At 38.2% G+C, this 19,733-nt stretch overlaps 2 protein-coding genes across 5 annotated transcripts; one reads left to right on the top strand and one right to left on the bottom strand.

Annotated features, from left to right (window-relative positions):
- The first annotated feature begins 39 nt into the window (after positions 1-39).
- LOC100121250 (huntingtin-interacting protein 1) lies at positions 40-10,180 on the top strand. 3 transcript variants are annotated; one of them, XM_003424410.5, is made up of 17 exons: positions 40-2,094; positions 2,677-2,905; positions 3,024-3,087; positions 3,197-3,554; positions 3,632-3,693; positions 3,831-4,105; positions 4,184-4,371; positions 4,463-4,601; positions 4,684-4,771; positions 4,849-4,937; positions 5,014-5,217; positions 5,290-5,470; positions 5,583-5,870; positions 6,437-6,678; positions 7,052-7,305; positions 7,385-7,614; positions 7,737-9,411. In XM_003424410.5, the coding sequence occupies exons 2-17, from the start codon at positions 2,864-2,866 to the stop codon at positions 7,898-7,900; spliced, it is 2,868 nt and encodes a 955-aa protein (XP_003424458.1). In that variant the 5' UTR covers positions 40-2,094; positions 2,677-2,863; the 3' UTR covers positions 7,901-9,411. The 3 variants fall into 3 exon arrangements, with proteins under 3 accessions (XP_003424458.1, XP_008216963.1, XP_001604846.2); XM_008218741.4 differs by having other exon boundaries at positions 1,531-2,094; positions 2,685-2,905; XM_001604796.6 differs by lacking the exon at positions 2,677-2,905 and having other exon boundaries at positions 1,742-2,094; positions 7,737-10,180.
- On the bottom strand, positions 10,171-19,366 carry LOC100679103 (inositol hexakisphosphate kinase 3). 2 transcript variants are annotated; one of them, XM_032600784.1, is made up of 9 exons: positions 19,188-19,365; positions 17,994-19,111; positions 17,254-17,380; positions 15,395-15,512; positions 14,295-14,418; positions 14,122-14,201; positions 13,798-13,973; positions 13,492-13,697; positions 10,171-12,735 (listed from the first exon to the last, which is right to left on the bottom strand). In XM_032600784.1, the coding sequence occupies exons 5-9, from the start codon at positions 14,411-14,413 to the stop codon at positions 11,820-11,822; spliced, it is 1,497 nt and encodes a 498-aa protein (XP_032456675.1). In that variant the 5' UTR covers positions 14,414-14,418; positions 15,395-15,512; positions 17,254-17,380; positions 17,994-19,111; positions 19,188-19,365; the 3' UTR covers positions 10,171-11,819. The 2 variants fall into 2 exon arrangements, with proteins under 2 accessions (XP_032456675.1, XP_031787668.1); XM_031931808.2 differs by lacking the exon at positions 15,395-15,512 and having other exon boundaries at positions 19,188-19,366.
- Positions 19,367-19,733: the final 367 nt, after the last annotated feature.

Below are 19,733 nucleotides of genomic sequence, written 5' to 3' on the forward strand. Positions count from 1 at the left end.
TGTATAAAAGCGAGCGAGTTGGAGAGGAGATAGAGGTGAGATCTGCTGCTGCTGCTGCTGTTGTTTTGGTAGTGTCAATATTTTCGAGTTTTGCGCGAGTGAGAGAGAGCCGAGATTTTTTCGAAGCTTTCGGCTGACGCGTTCTTGTGCGCGATTAGTGTGAAGGCGAGGATTTGAGATCGTTTAGTGTGTGTTATTTTATATAGGACAGGATAAAGAGGTGTTTGTTAAATTTTAGGTTTTTTTTTTTGTTTTGTATTGGATCGGAGACTAGACTATTTTTAGAACACACGCGCAATAGTAAGTTTCTTATTCGCTTCAGCTAACAGAGGGAGAATTTTCTTGCTTTCAACTGTGATTTATGTTAGATTTCGAATCGCAAGATTGAATATCGCTTTTAGATTGAAGCAGACTTTTGTTTTAATATTCGCATAAAAATTAGATAAAGAAGAAATTAGACGAAACGAAATTGGGTGAAATATAAGTTCGAACAAATTCAAATCTGTGGGATAATTGGGTACTGTAATACCGATCGAGAAAAATGCACTCGTTATCCACAGTCGGTATTGTCGGTAATATTGAATTAACAACTTGTAAAAGTAGTATCAAAATCTAGATGATACGTAAACATCAGTGACACACTGGAGTTTAACAATATATGGAACGACGGAATATCCCACGCTGCCTCAACTTACACGGCATATAAATACTCTATTCAATGTAAACTATCTAACCTTGCATATGTTAAATTTCTATAGACTATAAATGAGATTTCTATAATGGCATAAACACTCGCAAATGGTGTTTCTCTACAAACCTTATATTATTCAAATATATTCATAGATCAGTTGGATTATCAGTAAAAAATATTATTATTTAAAAAATATCCCAAATGAATTCAATAGAAAATAATTAAATAATAATAATACATCCCCTAATCCATTCAATATAATTAACTTAGGCAAAACCCATGTGCGGACTCGATCCCGTTTGGCATCTGTCCGGTGCAGCTGGCATAGGTGCAGCCGACGCAAAATACGCTCGGCTCTATTCTTACCTCTCTGGCTCCCTCCCTCTCTATCTCCTTATACTTCCTTTCTGATGGAAGTGCACCAAACACCCGTGGCTGCCCACTCTGGCTCTCCCTCTCTCCGGATGCACATGCGTTGACGCTGCATAAATCCGGTCGGAGGTGGCGCTGCCTCTACTGCGCCCTTTCCCTGATGTAAACATTGTTGTTGTCGTTGTTGTACGATAATATCTAATCAACTATATTACCTGCAACGATAAAAAAAGCTCCCTCTAAATTTTACGAAAAAAAAAAGGCACGCGATGCGCAAGAAGAAAGAAAAGTCACATTTCGAAGCTATAGCTATGAACGCGACGCAGCCGGCCGCGCAAGTCCGATGCATCACCGCGTACACTCCATTGGGTGAATCGGCATCAGCGCGCGACCCATTCATGCTCTCTCTCTCTCTCTCTCTCTCTCTCTCGCGGCGCTCGAGAAATCGTAACAGCAGCTGCTCTCTCAGTGCGTGAATTGACCGCCACTGCAGCAGTTCAGCAGTAGTCGCCTTCCCTTCCCCCCGCACACACACACACACACACACAAATCCTCTTTCTCTCGTATACAGATCCTGTTGCGTGTTTATTCACATCAGTAGCAGCGCCGTAAAACACGCGTCATTGTGTTCGCGAGGGCGGGGGCGTCACACGTATATACCAGGCCGCCCATCAGCTCAGTGTTCTCTCGGCTATCAGGCCGTTCGCGCGCGCGCGCGCCTATCCGTGATATACTTATGTGAAATATTATCGTATACACATCGCGCTGCAGTCGCGAGGAGTCCGAGGTGGCGGCCGACGACCGACTATATATACTAATATTATATAGCATCTACACGACGTTGTTGGGGAGTGAGGAGGACGGAGATATATAGCGTAAACGTTGGCCGATTTGATTATTCGACTGATACCGCTGCAGCGAGATATTATATTGGCCGGCTCTCGCGCTTGGATATGGCTTCCTTATCTCTGCCCCGAGTGCTCCAACAAAGAAAGACCAGTCTCGATTTGGAGAGAGAACATCACGTACAGGTATTAACGTCACTTCGACGTCTCTCTCTCTCTCTCTCTCTCTAGCTTGTGTGCGCTGGTATATACACCTATATTTACATATAGGTGTACGTGTACCGCCAGTTTTTTACTTTTTGGGCTCTACTTTGTTTGGGTTGCGTTGCTCTTTTTACAATATAATAACGCCGGGACGAGAGAGTGCACTGACTCCGAATCAGCCGAGTGGAAAGATTGACTTTACGCCGACGCGCTATTTGCTTTCGTATATACTTATATATATATACACACACCTGCTGCACACCTTAAGAGTCGAGATTTGGCTCAGTTTTGCAACATCTCTTCTCGTTTCGAGTCACACTTGCTCGCTTACACACCTATATACTTGCACTCATGTCGAACAATGTTTACAAGTCTCTGCGTACTCTCAATCTTTCCTTTCTTTCTGGAAACGTCCAAGATAGCCTAGTAATTATTTATACACTGTTTAACAAGCTTTATTGCATAATTACTACTTCCATTTCTTGACTAAAAACATTATTTGTCTCTCGACGCAGAGTATAAACACACCATGTCATTATTTTGTTTTGTTTTTGTAATGACTAGCTTTGCAGATAGTGCATGTCACCAAAAATAACCCCTTGATGAGGCATCCTAGATTATTGGGGTGAGAGGAGCGTATAGACAAGCGAATGAGAAAGAAGACATTGTTATGTGCTCTAATCTTCTGATTATCATTTGCTCTGCTGTTCTTATTTTATCGTAACCTTTGTTGACGTATTGCACAACTAACATGTCTGTTTTACCATTTGACGAGAAGCACATTCATCAATTGGTGAGTTTGATTAATATAGACTATAATAATATAGAGAGCATGAAACTGTTTGAAGTAACGTTAGATACCGATTTGAAAATATTCCATTGTTAACCAGAATGTGCTGCTTGTTTTTCAGAGTACTAGCATTGCAAAGGCAGTAAATCCATCCGAGACACGTGTCAAAGAGAAACATGTGCGCAGTATCCTTTTTCAATGCAATTTGACATGCATGATTTACTTATTACATAAAAGTAATAACATGTTTTCTTTGTTTGTACAAGTATTTTTCCTTAATTCCTTTTTACACAGTTGCAATCATTGGTACGTTCAAAGAGAAAGGAGCCAATATTTTTTGGACCTATGTCTTGCGTCAACAATTGCAAGAGAACCGAATCGTAGCATGGAAATTTTGTCATGTCTTGCACAAAATCTTGCGCGAGGGTCACCCTCGCGTCATTCACGATTCGCAACGACACAGGGGAAAGTTGGAAGATATAGGAAAACTTTGGCAGCATTTGCGAGATGAATATGGTCGCTTAATACATTTGTACATACGTCTCTTGATAACTAAACTAGATTTTCATAAGCGTAATCCTCGCATGCCAGGAAACCTTCAAGTTACTACAGAAGAACTTGAAGCAATTGGGGAAAATGATATAAATGTTTAGTACGTATTATTATTATCTATAAGTCTGCTACTAGATTGATTGATGTTCCGTATTAATTCTTTACAATTTATTGTAGCTTCCAAATGACTGTTGAAATGTTTGACTACATGGATGATATTCTTAATCTACAACAAGCTGGTAAATATTGAATACCATTAATTGAGTACTTTTTATGTGCTCTATCTCTCTCTCTCTCTCTATATATATATATATATATATATATATATATATATATATATATATATATATACTAATAAAAAAATGTGAAATTACAGTTTTTGGATCTTTGGATTTATCACGCTCTAATTCTATGACACCATGTGGCCAGTGTCGTCTTGCTCCATTGATTCCATGTGTTCAAGACGCATCTCAACTATATGATTACTGTGTAAAAATGCTTTTTAAATTGCACAGTGCTCTTCCTGCCGACACCTTAGCCGGCCATCGAGACCGTTTTCTTAAACAGTTCCGAGATCTGAAGAGCTTTTACAATACAGTTATGCACATGCACTATTTTAAGCACCTTATTACAATACCAACATTGCCAGAGGTAAAAATAATTTTCTAACGAGTTCATTGACTAATCTGTGAACTAGAAATAATTTAAATTCATTCATCATAATTTCAGAACCCACCCAACTTTTTGATACAATCTGAATTAGGAACATACGTAACACCAGTAGTAGTATTACCACCTGAAGAACCTCTTGATGCTGAGGGATCCTTAATTGATACATCTGATACCAATTCATTACCAGGTGATCAACAGGACTCAACACATAATGGATCTATTTCACCCGATGCCTTAGCAGAAAGGTACTCTTAGTTATTTAATGTTTCATCAATTGTTGTCCATCACCCTTTATCTACATTTTCTTTGAACACATTATTTTACGTGATTTTATAGAGATAGTCTGATTGAGCATTTCCATCAAGAAAACGCAAGACAACGACAAGAATTGCAACGTTTTATGACTGAACACCAACATGTTGTTGGAGACTTACGAAGCCGCATTCTAGAACTGGAATCAATTCTTTCAGCTAAGGTATTGAGATAAACAAATAATACAGTTGAATCTATTATTCATTTGCCCGTTTGAAGATTGACCATCATTTAAATTTTTGTAGGGAAATGAAATTCTTCAAGAGAAACAGACTGCCCAGGATATATCTAAACAAAAAGAAGAAGTATTTCTGCAGTTTACTGCAGCTCAAGGTATGCTGATGTCAAATTATTAAGCGTGATGAAAGTCAAATCAACCTATAATCTATATTTATTTTGTTTGATTGCAGAAAAAGGTAAAGTTATAGAAGACAAATTCCAAAAGTTGAAAGAAGTATATTCAAAATTAAGAGAGGAGCATATTAATTTGATTAGAAAAGTGAGAACCATTTAAAAAATATATATTAGAATTGATTATTTACAACTTTTATAAACGAATCCTTTCTTTTTTTCAGAAAGCCGAAGTTGATAAACAATTAGGAAGTATGAAATTAAAACTAGATCAATCTGAAAGACGAACACAAGAAGCCGAACAGCGACTTCAGGAGCAAGTGCAAGGTCAAGCCACTGTTGAGCAGGAAGCTCAGCGCGTTGTTCAAGCTCGAGCCGATTTAGATGAAGTTAGAAAGGAATTCGATGCAGCAAAAACTGAAAACTTGGTATGTCTTTTTTTTTAATCAAATAAATTAATCCATTTGAATCTATAATCTAAAATTGCGTATAAATTTCAGAGTCTTCTGGCCAAAATAGATTTCATTTCGTCCGAAAAAGCTGCTGTTGAGGGAGAATTGCACGACTTGACCTCTCAGAAAGAAGAACTAGAATTGAAAATCACAAACTTGCAAGCTGAAGCAGAGCGTTCCCTCGCTCAAGTGAAAGCCGACTCAGATACGGCCTTGTACGATTTACTTTGTAAGTCAATGATTCTAATAATAAAAAACGAAGCGACGCGCACGCCTATTAAAAGTCAAACGATTTCACAAAGCCCGTACATATATTGTAATATAAATTGTGAATGTTGCAGTGGTATGTTTGTCGGAAGCGGAAGCAATTTTGCAAAATGCAATGCACGTCGTTGATAATCCAGCCGTCTCGGCAGTCACTTGTACGCCCGATTACCTTGGAAGTCTTCTCAAGCCTACAGATGAAGCACTGAATGACTTGAGCGCGGCATACAGCAATTACATGACGGATAACTCACAAAGAGGACAATTAATACGCAATGCTATTCATACTGCGTATACTCTTGCTATATACCTGATGCAAGCTAAATTCACTTCTAACACGTCTAAGGATATTAGTTTTGGAGACAGTAAGTCAGATTATCAATCAATCACTTTAATATCACATTCAAAATTGAGTAATATTAGCAAAAGCACTTAAGTAATAGAGGGCGCAAATGAAAGATATGAACCAGTCTGGAAAAACCCTCGAGAAAGTTAAAATACTGTGTATTTGGGTTTTTTTCCCGTTTGGGGAATCCCCAGATAAAGATAAACGGGATTCGCAAAAATATCGGCAATAGACGCCCAGGCATATTATATGTCAGAATATATGTCTTCAATATGGGAATAAATATTTATCAAAGTTGTAATAATTTATAGCAGTAAATTTTGAAAACAAAATTTAAGCTTTTAGAACAGCGAATTTAGTTCGGGCCTAATGTGTAGACTTTATCTAATCATTTCTTAAGCATGGTATCCTTGTTAAAAAAATATACACAAAGATACACAAAAATTACGAAAATTTGGAAACAAAGATCGTCTCAAAGATACGAGATATGATAAACTAATCTACGGATTACTGCGCTATGCAAGCATTCTAATTCTTTAATCATCCGTGGTTTTGTACATTTATCACTCATTTTCTGTAACATAGGATTAACGGATGAATGTAAACAATTGGGATCTCAAGGATTAATCATGATAAGTTACATAAAAGAAAAATCTCCATCAACTACAGAACAAGTCCAAGTTGTCAGAAAACAATTGGAAAAAATTTCGAATCTTGCTGACTCCTTGTCCAAAGCCTTGGGCAATGTCGAAGTGATCGGTGATCTGGTTGAAAATGAATTGACGAGCATGGATAAAGCTATCGAGGAAGCTGCTGCTAGAATTCAAGTATGAATATTCTTTATATTTTTCGATTTTGCAGCAACGAAATAATAATACACGTAATAATGCGTTTCGTTTTTTCATTTAACGTTGAAACGGTTCAAATCGATCATTTAATTGATATCAATCTGTCTCCTAATGTGTCTTTTATGTACAACATGTCATTATTTACACAAGATAAAAAGGCTGTTTGAATTCTGTATCCAAAGATAACGAAGTTGATCTCGGTAGATTTTATAGCATGTGCAAATCTTAAATGCACCAAAATAAGATATTTTTAACAATTTTTCTCAGATTCTTTTTTATTTAAAAATGTTTGGTACCTTATATAAATCGAATTAAGAAGATATAGTTAAAATTTTTGTCTTTTCTCTTATAGGAAATGCTGGACAAATCGCGCGCTGCTGATTCAGGAGTGAAACTAGAAGTTAACGGCAAAATTTTAGACTCTTGTACTGAATTAATGATGGCCATTAGAAATTTGGTAAAAAAGTCCAGACTGTTGCAAATGGAAATCGTTGCGCAAGGCAAAGGAACTGCTTCTGCCACTGAATTTTACAAACGCAATCATCAGTGGTCTGAAGGTTTGATTTCAGCAGCTAAAGCTATTGCTATGGGAGCTAATTTCCTTTTGTAAGTTGTTTCTCTATTTTTCATCCTAATATATACCTTCAAACGAAACATATGAAAACTCATAATTCATAACTTTCAGAGAAGCCTCGGACAAAGTTGTTTCTGGAAACGGCAAGTTCGAACAACTAGTAGTGGCTTCGCAGGGCATAGCTGCTTCCACCGCTCAGTTAGTCGTTGCAAGTCGAGTAAAAGCTGACAGAAATAGCAGTAATCTATCGGCACTTTCGGAAGCTTCTCGTTTGGTCACACAAGCCACCGGAGGTGTTGTAGCGACTGCTAAAAGTTGCAGTCAACTCGTCGAGGATAACGGTAATTGTTTGAAATTATATATACTATTATTAAATTAGCAATCACCAACTCAATGATGACCAACATTTATTCTCAAAATGATTTTTGAATCACTAATATGGTACTTTTTTCGCTTGTTATAGAAGATATGGATATTTCTGGACTAAGCTTACACCAAGCTAAAAGATTGGAAATGGAAGCTCAAGTTCGTGTTTTGGAACTGGAACAAGCTTTAGAGACTGAACGGTTAAAATTATCAGCACTGCGTCGTTACCATTATCAAATGGCTGGTGAAAACGACGGATAAAGTAAGGTAAACTTTAAAAAGTGCGTTATACATTCAATATGAGCTAAATGCAAAAAATGATTAACAAAGTGTAAATATTGGAATTTTTTCCAACTATAATTGTAAAATTTTTCTATTGATTTGATGAATTAATTTCGATACAAGCAATTTATTTGTTGCTCGCATGTATTTGATTTCATTTCTATTTTATAAATTATTTTTTAAGAGATGATTTTATATCATGAACGAAGCTTAGAAGTTGAAATTATTTTAAAGTTATTAAGTATTGCAGATCCTAAGCTTCTATTGATTTCTTTCTTTTAATACAAAAATGTGTTAAACTTGAATAGAATATTTTTTTACACATGAAATTTAATTAAAACTTTTAAATGACAACAGTTATGTAATCAATTGACAGTGTTGCATAAAAAGGAAAAGAAGTGAAATTAGAAGTCACCTACATAATCTGTATTCCTTACAGAATGAGTATATTTTTTGAAAGTACAGTCAGTGTATTTTATTATTGAATTGTATGTTCTATGAGTATGTAAAAACATATCAAACATACATCTTCAACAAAAATTAATTCTCTTAGACAAACTGGTATAGTTTGATTTTAGGGAAAAATTGCACATCACTTTTTTCACGTTTGTTATAAAAAAATTTATTAAAATAATGTTTGCCAACTTCATCGGATCATTAACTAAAAAAAATCCTTATTTAGTGATCAAACATAATTATACATTGTTAGAAATATATTTTATTATATCCTAGTATAACGGTATCGTTTAAAATAATTAAAAATGAAATGAAATTTGTTTAATTTTTACTTTATCAGTTTTGATTGTCCACTAAATTAAATACCTAACTATTTCATGCATATGCATCTGTTTCACGATAAAAGCATTTCAAATTGCATGTATTGTTAAATTTTCCAGTAATCGGAAACAACATTAAAATGTTACTACGAAAATGTGAACTTCTGATTTATAATAATGTGTTATAAAAGGAAGCTTATTACCGATAAATTATGAATTGTATAAAAATATTGATAATAACATAAACAATTATATTATTTTAATGCTCAGGTGCTTGCATCACATTGCATGATTATATAATGTAATGTATAATGATTTAATTGTGTTGACCAAATAATGCAACATTTTCAAAGAAACGTGCCTTTCTAAGTTGATTTACGTTTAATCATAAACGAATCTAATATTGTAAGTAAGAATTTGATAAAAAATATTCACAATGGTGCAGTTTGATCGTCATTAACTCGATAATCGATAATTTGTATGAGCTTAAAAGAACAGAATGTATAATAAAAAAAAATTTGATACCATTGTCAATCTTGATTGAGTAAATACTTAGGTAGTATTAAATAACATTGCACCAAATCTATACTTGAGTTAGTTGTAAACCAATTAAATTAGAACTGAAATTAATAAAATAACCATTGTAATTAAAACAACGAATAAGTTACGATCCTGTATCCAATGTTCATTGTGTAAAATAAGTTTCATAACTTCAAAATAATATTTCTTTTTTATAACCCTTACTACCTGATAGTGCGTATGAAACAAATTAAAAAAAACAGTCTTGTTTTGGTATTTTTTATTTGATTTTTTCGACGAAAATATTATTTGCATCCGCGCGAATAAATTTGTTATTTCCTTATCAATTCAAGAATACAAGTGTAATATTGCCGCTGTACGGTAACTAATGATAAATTGGTCTCGAGTCTCTACTCTAAATAAAATAATGAGTTAATTGCACTTGCGTAAAAAATTTCGTGCAAAACTGCAGAAAAAGTATAAGTCACAAAAAAAAAAGAAAGAAAATGTACGGATGTTTTAATCTTGCGATGTTGTCATATAACAGTACAAACACCACGAATCATGCGCTATACCTATAAATATACACGTATAAGATTTTTTTTGTCCCAAGTAATCGATTTTTTTTCGCTATAAAAACGCAAACTAATGTAATGAAAATCGTAACTTGTGAGATTTCGTTTAGCTTTATCTATTTTACCTTCAGCATAATTATTAAACCAGTTTGCCGTAAATAATGCGCCTTTTAGTCGCAGCGATGTGTTAATTAGAAGAAAAAAATGTATTCCAGTGATGATTCATTTTAGAGCACGACGCGAGTGTTGTCAAATGTATTTTGTATACAAGTATTGGAATATACTATATTTATAATATTTATTTGTCTTTTACCATTTATTAATTCAGAATAATTTTGAACATTGTATTGAGAATGTATAATTTGTTATTAAAAGTGTATTTCAAAAAAGTCAAATGTATTTATTATTCATATACCTTTGTCAAACAGCATATAAGAAAATTTTTTATGCAATTATAAATTTACAACTTTAACTAAAAAATCTAATTTATAGTACGTACATAAACAGTATATGGTAGGAACTTAAAAAGGAATTCACAACAAAGATCACGTCTGGTTCTTCTTATGTGATAAAATATCGCACACACAATCACTTCATGGAATTTTCGTAATAATAATTTTTTATTACGCAAAGAAAACATGAAAATTTTACAATGCTATTTTATGGAACTTTTTGCTAGCGCACCTGCTTTTTAAAGAACAACTTCGAGATATAGATATTTTTCTTTCGATATTCGTCTATCACACTGAGTACCTGTTTATGACATTATTCAGGAAAAATATGTGTATATGCATTATATGCGTACATAAATAATACAGCGTATATTGCAATTTGTACATTATTTTAATTTTTTCGTTTGAATAACATTAATAACTATATAATTTCGTACTTTTGTAGGACATTGTACGATGTAAAAATAATTTGATCCGTCTCTGCCTCGAATCAAATCTTACAAGGACAATTTCGCTTGCGATTCTCTTAAAATAAGTTCGTAATAACAATTAATAGACGATCAAACCGTCCATTATTAAATTGTATTTTTACCATAGATTTCTACGCTGTTTTTGTAACGAATACCGCGCTGTACGCTAAAAATCACAATGAGAAATAAACGAAAAAAAAAGAAAATATATAGCTGATAAGAAAAAATACAGAATTGGTCAATTGTTTAAAAATTAATACTACAATTAATTGTCGTCGCAGTTTGGATTTTTCATTTGTTTTTCTCGATAATTGGCAGGAGCATTCCGCTAATTCTTTTATATTGTGTTTTAGTAACGTAATTTATACACATTTACATTTATACATGTACTAATGCGCGTGCTTGCGCGTGTCTTCGAAATCATTTTTTTTAGCTACGCATGAAGAACGTTGTCGACGTCGACGTGGTACGCGCAGGCGCGCGCATCCATGATTCACTGTATTATCCAGTACAATATTGAACGTTCAGTTTCGTGGAACATGTAGTTTAAAATTATGCCTCGTGACTATATACATAGGCCTTGCTCAGAGTGTCTAATAATAAACTAGATTCACTTTTGGAAAGGACGTTTCCCTTAATACTCTGGACTTGCATATACATTTCCAAACTTGTTGCTGCATCGTTATCATTTATACTTTTTCGCGTGCATTTCTTTCTCAGAATTTTCTCTTTCATACGCAAGCGCTATCGCGCTAATATTGCGCCTTCGCACTTTCTCTTTCTCTCTTGCCTTCTCACCCGCACTCATTCTCCACGGTCATTCTTCTGCGCAGCCAATTTCGATTCCCGGCGCAAATATATCTACTACTCCCCGTTGCATAGGCTCGCTCGCGGCTACAAGAATGAACTCGGTGTATATGTATGTAATTACACTAGGATAAAATTTATCGAATCGCGCTACGGCGTTCGTCTTGCCGAACGTCCAAAAGCAATCACAATTTATCGTTTTATCCGCAACGACGCGCGCGCGAGAGAGATAGCACGTGAGATTCTCTCCGCGATTTAAGGTAGAAAGATGAGATTAAATATCTCGGCTGGCTAGCATTTTAGCCTTCGGCCAGAATCTCGTGAAGAAGGCGTTTGAGACTGTCAAGGCCCGTGAGGAAACCGCAGTCGGGACCCTGGTGTACCTTTGAATTGGAGGCGACTCCGGAGTGGGTGTTATGCCCAAAGGTCGTGTGGGCGAAATCGATCATGCGCACGTCGATCATAGAGTCGTCGAGGTTCGTCGGCTGGGCCGCGGCCTTACTGACCGACGTCTGAGAAGACGAGTTGAGAGCCTTCACCTTAAGCCGTTTGGAGAGGCTTGCACAGTCGTCTTCTTCATCCTCCTCTTCGTCTTCGTCTCTGGTCTCACAAGGCTCGTTCTCGTAGAGCCTGAGACGGTGCCTGTGATGAAGCTGACGACTGCGCTTGTTGAGCGGGCAATCAGGTCCGATAGGCAGCATACCGATATCGAGATCGGAACTGGTGTCCTCGGAATTGACGACCGTGTGCTGCCCGCAGCAATACTCGTCGCCGCTATCACTGCTACTCGAGCTGCTGTTGCTATCACCATAGAGCATCCAGTTGTCACTGGATTGACCAACGACGACACGGTGCTTATGGTGGCTCGTTCCGGATCCAGCGCTCATGAGCCCGTGGGGTGGCGGGTGCTCCATGAAGACGGTCTCCTCGTTCACTGGGTAGAAGCCCATCGAATTTTTGGCGCCACGGGCGGCTGCCTCGCCAAAACCGCGGTGCAGAGCCGCTTGGCTGACCTCCTCGTGCACCGATAGGTTGTAATCCGCGGAATTATTGCTCGTATCGGCGTCGTAGCAGCATGCGTCGGAGCTTCGCGAGGTCATGTTGTCTATAAAGCCGACGACGCCTGGGGTCTGGTCTACGACGCTCAAGGACGGCGAGTGTCGGTGGCCCGAGTAATCGTCCACCTGGTAGCCCTCGTACACCACCAGTAGAGAACTGCAATGAGACAGTACGAGAGTTGGTTTTAGCCAAGAGTTTCGAAGGAAGACTTTCAAACGGAAGGTGTATCGATCGGATGGGACGAAAAGCGGAACGAACTGGATAATACCAGCTGGAATTTAATCATGAGCTTTTGTTATGTTTCCAAGATCGATTTTATCCAATTCTGTCCGGTCTTATCCGCCCTTGCTTTCTCTCTACTTCCGCTTTTGTTTCATTCGAGACGTTCGGAGGTTTCGAATTGTCAAGGATACACGTTTGGTGCAAATGCGCACGAGTCAGCGCGCGCACAATCGTATCCCCAAGCTCTTTCTAGCGTAAATAAACTCTCATATCGATTTGCGCGGATACATATAGGTATATGCGAGCAAATGAATGGAAGCTAATCTACGTCAGCGCTTGAGCAAACTCACGTGGGAAGCATTTTTTTCTCGGAATCGTTTAACAAGTCTGAATCTCTGTCCAAGTTTGTTTATCGAATTAACTTTGATCATCGTTCTGTGAGTGGAATCATCAACTCTCAATTTGACAGTGTTACAAGAAACGATTAATGAAAGCAATAAAATAAAGCAATTGGTATTTGTGTGAGGTGCATTTTTGTCTTTATTTACAAACTTCTTCAGAGCGGCTTTGTACAGAAAGGAGCTTAAAAATACTCGGCAATTAACACTATATGGCTATGTACATGAAACAAAGATGAAGAAACATACAAAGGCGGCCGTGGGAGAAAAAGCAAGATGAGAGTATACTCACCAGGAATAAAAACGATAGCTGCTCTGTCTCTCGATGGCGCGACGCAGCTGCTCTAATCGCGCGATCACTCTGAGAATAACCGACGTTCTCAGACAAAAGCCATTGTGAAAAAATCGGTAGAGCGCCGCCTTGAAACCCTCCTCGTTCAGCTCTCTCCCGTAATACTTATCTCGTTTGATATAATTATCCGTGTCCGCCTGATAGACCTGTGCGAGAGAACGAGAAAAAAATAATACCAGGATGAGAAAAAGGCTGTCCTCGATTGTCGCGATAAGGTGCAAAAAGATTTTTACGAGGTGAACCTACCTGCATACCGCAGAGGCGTACACCAAGCGAGGCCGACGTACTCGCAGCGCACTTGGCAATCTGCTTGCTGCGCTTTTCCGCCGAGGCGTCGTCCCCGTGCTGTCTGGTCCCCATTTTCAAGTCCAGTATACACGGGTGCGTGTACCGAGACGTTATGTTCTCCAGTAATAAAAAATCTGCTCATTCAGATCGTATTAAGGAAAACAAAAGAAAATCGTTAGATCCTCATTGTTGACCAAAAGCTTTGCGTACAGAGTGACGTAGAGCGAAAATAAAATTTTATGATACCGTGGCAATAAAAGCCCGAGGCGTATGAAAGGATACATTGTTTGTTTGTCGACGAGTCTAAATGCGTCCCGGACTTAAGTACGTCCATAGAGCTGTTCTTCCTGTGGATCTTCATTCTGAAAGCAAACAAGCAATAGAGTCAAGAGTTTATGCACATCGGCGAAAATCAATAACGCGCGCTCGCGAGAGATAACGAGTGCAAAACCTACCTTAGAACGTCATCTCGCTTCCTCTTGGTCGAGCTTTTACCCTGGCGAACCTCTTGTTCTCTGAAGCTCGGGCTGTAGCGTTTCTCGAGTTTGACCTCGCCGCTGCTGGAAGCCTGCATAACACCTGCAACACCAGCAAATGGGGATAAGCACACAGTGATCTCGGGCTACAATGGGTAGTAGGCAAGTCGCGTGCGACTCTGTCTACACTTGATAGTCTTTTTTTAATATATATTACGTAAAATTCTCGTCAATCAAAAACCGAAACGCGTTTTATTAATAAATTCAATACATGTTACATATAGTATAATAATATATAGTCATATAGTATATTTTGAAAAATTAAAGAAAAGCCTGCATTTCAGACAAAACATAAACTGATAATTGTTACACAAAAAAATGATGATCGATCCCCAAGAATAATTTGCTCCCATGATCCTATTGCAGAGTACATAATATAATACGTTCATGTATAAAATCATACTTCCCAGAGATTTCATAAGTATGATAAAGAGATTTGCATTAAAAAAAAAATATTATACATATTATAAAAAGTTACGTTTGGACGTGAAAATTCAAGCTTGACGGATCGTAATAAGCACGCGACTTGAATTTTTCGCCATGCAACATACAATTATGTATAAAATAGTTATATTTTATCCCCAAGAGTGTATAAAGTATGTAGAATGGTTGACTTATATTCCATTTAAAATAATTTTTTTTATGAAATTTTTGTTCCTTGAGCTAGAATTGTTCTCACTATAGGCGACATAAGTAACACCTTTGCAAAAATTATAAATAAAACTTTTCAAAGAACCAAATAATAAAAAATGAGATAAAAATCATAGCATAATGATGATGCGAATGTAATAATGGTCATGTCGACTCTCCAAGTACTGATAGTATACAATAAATGAAATCATTCATACGTTTGTGTAACAACTAGTAAAATAATTTTGACTGAAATAATACTACTAGTGCAGATAAACAGGCAATTTATGAATTCGCCTGAATCGAGAACAATTCTGGATATATATGTCAGTTCGGAGAGCTTTCGCCTCCGAGCGGAATATATTGATGATCAGCAACAAAATACAAACCCCGAGCATTGGCCAAGGAGAAGCAAATGGAATGTGTTCAGGGCACTAGTGAGTCTGCGAGCAGGCCATGCCTCGATTCCCAGACACGTATCCTTGTGACTTATTGGCTCTGGGGATACTTGAAAGAAAAGGTTGTTTTTCTAGACAATCATCAAACATGGCGCGATTTGATGCATTCATTTTGTTCATATTTTCGACGTCTATCGCGTCCCCAATGAATGAGCGAGCACAGTCCCCCATGATTTGCCCATGATACGCGTGTTCTATTGTTCATCTTCACCGGAAGGTGCGATTTTCCCAGTACAAACTCGAACTTCTGATCTTTTTATCTTTCGCTCTTCACCAATTCACAAATCGCTCGCGGAAATGATCGACAAAGCACGCGCGCTCTTGAATGATGATTGAACGACTCTCGGAAATTTAAATATCTCTGTGAACCTTTTCATTATGCAAAACATAATAACAGATAACGCATCTTCTGCAAAATTGACTGGAAAGAAATTACTCACTTACGATAATGCGCACAATCCAATCTTTTGTGTGTTATGTTTACGAGCAATTTCTTTTGGACTTTCCAAGATTGTATGTATGTGCATCATGAAAATTATCACTTTTGGATAATGTTTAAATTTACTCATCGCGTGAAAAATCACGAAGTATAAAATTGAAAGATTTTTGGAAAGCAATTTTAGCTCTACACTCAAAACATGTTCATTGCATAAATATTTTTTGTTTTTTCATTATCAAGTTGCGATACTTACCAAAATACAAGTAAACTAATTTTAAAAAATTTTCAAAATATTTAAATGATGTACTTTGTCAGTGACCAGACAGTACAATAATCGATTAATGCATAAAAAAATAAATAAAAACTGTTATCTTCATGTAGTATTGATGGCCCGATAATAATGACATATTTTGAAGATTAAATCTTCAGCTTTGGACCTTAAAAAGTGATAAGTTAAACGCTCTATCAAATCTATCATCAAGTCAGACATTATATAATTATTATTTTTAAAAAACAGAAAAAATCTGGTAAACTGAGGGTGCTATCAATACAAGCAAAGAAAAGGTAAATATTGATAGTCTCCAATCTGATTTTAAAAAGTTTGAGCAAACACCGGCAGATGATTGGCTCATAAAAATATAATAGTGGAAAGATTTGCTGATAGAGTGATAAGGTTCTTTACTACTGATAAAAAGCAAAAATAAACGAATTTGACGACAGCCCGTGGTATGTTTACTCTTCAAATTATAATTAGCCAATGACGTTTTAAGTAAACGTGTCAGTGACGTTTAGCTGGGTGATTAACATTTTATTTACATGAAATGGGACAACAGAGCGTATTATTGCATAAACATTAATGACGAAAACATTAATACTAAAACGTCATCGAGCTTCTTGCACTGAAATGAGGTAATCTGAGCAAACAAATCTCTACATCTATTGAACATTAAAATTTGAGATAATGGTTCAACCGATGAAACGTAAAGTGTAAAATAAAAATCGCATAATGAAACATACAAAGGTCTGAGAACACAATAGGCGCGTTTTAACGGCGAAGTCGCACTCAAAACAAAAACAAAAATGAACAAGGACCGGCATGAGTTAGAAAAAAAAGTAAAGCTTCATTCTCAGAGAAGCTTGTAAAAAACACATAAAAATCCAGCAAACACTAAAGGACAATAATAACCTTAACTCGCTAGTCTCATAGATTGCTATGATATATATTATATTGCATTATATTATAATATTATGTTAAAATGATTGAAAAAAAAACATAAGCATGAATCGTACATGTTGGTATACCTTATCTAAGCGCACCTTGTCGAAAACTAATATCAGAATATTAGCTTACCTTTGAATTTAGGGACAAACATTTGTATATCTTGTGGAATGTTCCTGTAAAAGTCGAGCTCCCTGCAGTTCAACGGCTTGCAAATGGTATTCTGGTTGAGCAGCAACAATCGCGTGTGACCCCCGACCTATGGCACAGAAACAGTGCGAGGAAAGAAAAGAAGAAAACCATGAGAATCAGCTGTCGCTGCGTGGGCACGCGCTACGGGGAGGGGGGGGGGAAGAAAATGCACTCTCTCTCTCTCTCTCTCTCTCTCTCTCTTTGTCGCTCGCTGCAGTATACGAGTGACAATGCATCAGCCGTGCACGAAAAACTCAAAACAGAGCCGAGTGTCGCGTGGTCTTCGAGCAGACGACAAAGAGTCGTCTCACGCGGCTCATCGTTATCATACGAGATTAGCGCTGCCGAGTATCGAGCAAGAATATACGTGATGCATGCGTATATACCGCTGACTCGGGAAATCGAGTAAAAAAAAATAACGATCCTGGGAAGATATACGAGAGTAAAAACGCGATATCGGATGGAATCTCGCGATCAAAGTGAGGGTACTGTGGAGAGGAGTGGTCCTCTCGCGAGTGAAAGAAAGGCGTACGCGTAAGTATATAGAGGAGACAAAGAGAAGGAGGCTGTGGGCGTTTTGCAATAAAGTTTCACGGCACGCAGAGCTCTCTGCTCTCTTTATACTGCAGTCTCGGTGCACATGGGCGAAAGAAAGAAGACTAAGGCTTATATCTGTTTACCTGGTTGTTAAGCGGATGTAAAGAGACTTCCTCATCCTGGCAGAAGGAGGAGGCTACAGGGGAGGAGCTATCGTTCGCACTGCGGCACTGCGTTTCAGCCTCTCCCATGCCCCAAGCACCCGTCACGTATACCATGCCCGTGGGTGCGAACTCGTTCTCTCGTCGCCCAGTAGAATGGCCGTTCCGTGTTACTGTTACTACTGCTCGCCTCTTTATGCAACGGCGTCGTCGTAGTCTTCGTCGCACAGTCTCTATTCTCCAAAGCTCCCTCGTATTCTCTTGGGTTGTACAGAGTGACGGGTAACCGCACGCACATACGCGCACACACTCGCGCTATTTTCTCTCTTTATCTTGGCGATCTGCTGCTGCTGCTACGGTCCGACGAGGACTCGTCGCATATTTGAGAACGTGTAACCAGACGGCTGGGACGAGTTGAGCGCGAGAGGGACAGTTTCTCTCTCTTTCTCTCTCTCTCTCTCTCTCTCTCACTCTTGCTTATTGCTCTTGTGTGAGTGTGGTATATACGTATGTGTGCGCCTGCTTCCCCTTATCACATCAGCTGTGGTGTGGGTGGGGTGATGATCGACCAAATCTACGTCTTATATCGTGCGGGCCAGCACTGGAGGGGGGAATCGTGAACACCACCTCTTTCTCTCTCCGTCTACTGCGAAAGCCTCGCTAGGACTGTTCCACTACGGCCGACTATGCGGACTCTTATTGTGCTCTTTTCTCTCTCTCTCTCTCTCTCTCTCTCTCTAATATAGCTCGTCGTCGTTGTCGTGCACCTTGCGCTGTATATATAGCTCAGATATATCTATCCCTCTCTTTCTTTTCTTGATAAAACCGTGCGACGACGTTTATTATGTACAGAGGTTTCTAGAGTGCAGTTTAGCACGCGATGTGTGTTTTGATGAATAATCCGAGGTGCGCGACTACGGCAGAGCGAACTTCCTCAATAGCTGCTGGCTTCGATGATACTGGCTGGCTCTCTCGAGTCTTCGTATGGATTTAGCTGTGCTGTGGCGCTGCTGCTGCTGCTGCTGCTGCTGGCTCAATGAATGGAGAGAGAGAGAACTTTGCGCGATATGGCCTGCGCAATGCTTCCCCTTTTCAGTTTTCTATAGATATATATATATATATATATATATATATATATATCTATATACACCCGCGAGCTGCTTTTCCCCTCAGTACCTATTAGGACCGGGAGATGGTTCTGTTCTGTTTCTGGAAACTACGCAGAGTACTTAGCCCCTCTCCACGATCGCCGATGTTGCTGCACTGGAGAGAGAGAGAGCAGCGAAATGCAAATATATCGCGAGGGCCAGTTGACTCTGGTATAGGCTGCACGACTCGAAACGACTGCGGCGATACAGAATACAGATTTTTCCGAGCGACGCGAGTCCGCGACGTTGCCACGTCCCTGATGCGCGCGCAGCTTTTTCCCCGATTCGATTAACCAAAACGCGGGAAATTTGAACGAGAGATTTTGTTTTTTGTTCGTTTGTTCTTTTCCTTCGATGCGCCCGTCGAGAAGGAAAGGATGTTAGTTGACCTCCGTCGTCGAGGTGTGATTTGTATGGGTAGTTGACACATGAGTCTCTTCGCGAAGGTCTTTATTATGGTAATCGAATGATTGCGGATGTTTTCGGCTGCTGTATGTTTGGAAGGAGAATTACACGCGGCGGTTAACACGACTTCCGCGTGTATTGTGTTGTATGTAAGTATTTAGTGGGACGA

Source organism: Nasonia vitripennis, chromosome 5 (genome assembly GCF_009193385.2).
Source record: "Nasonia vitripennis strain AsymCx chromosome 5, Nvit_psr_1.1, whole genome shotgun sequence".
Classification (NCBI taxonomy): domain Eukaryota; kingdom Metazoa; phylum Arthropoda; class Insecta; order Hymenoptera; family Pteromalidae; genus Nasonia; species Nasonia vitripennis.

Excerpts from the sequence above, each read along its gene's own strand:
- LOC100121250 (XM_001604796.6), top strand. The coding sequence starts at position 2,017 with ATGGCTTCCTTATCTCTGCCCCGAGTGCTCCAACAAAGAAAGACCAGT. Across the intron at positions 4,772-4,848 it reads GCAGTTTACTGCAGCTCAAG|AAAAAGGTAAAGTTATAGAA; the intron begins GTATGCTGATGT and ends GTTTGATTGCAG. Across the intron at positions 5,218-5,289 it reads CAGCAAAAACTGAAAACTTG|AGTCTTCTGGCCAAAATAGA; the intron begins GTATGTCTTTTT and ends TATAAATTTCAG.
- LOC100679103 (XM_031931808.2), bottom strand. The coding sequence starts at position 18,128 with ATGGTATACGTGACGGGTGCTTGGGGCATGGGAGAGGCTGAAACGCAG. Across the intron at positions 14,202-14,294 it reads AAGCGAGATGACGTTCTAAG|AATGAAGATCCACAGGAAGA; the intron begins GTAGGTTTTGCA and ends GTTTGCTTTCAG. Across the intron at positions 13,698-13,797 it reads TACGCCTCTGCGGTATGCAG|GTCTATCAGGCGGACACGGA; the intron begins GTAGGTTCACCT and ends TCTCTCGCACAG.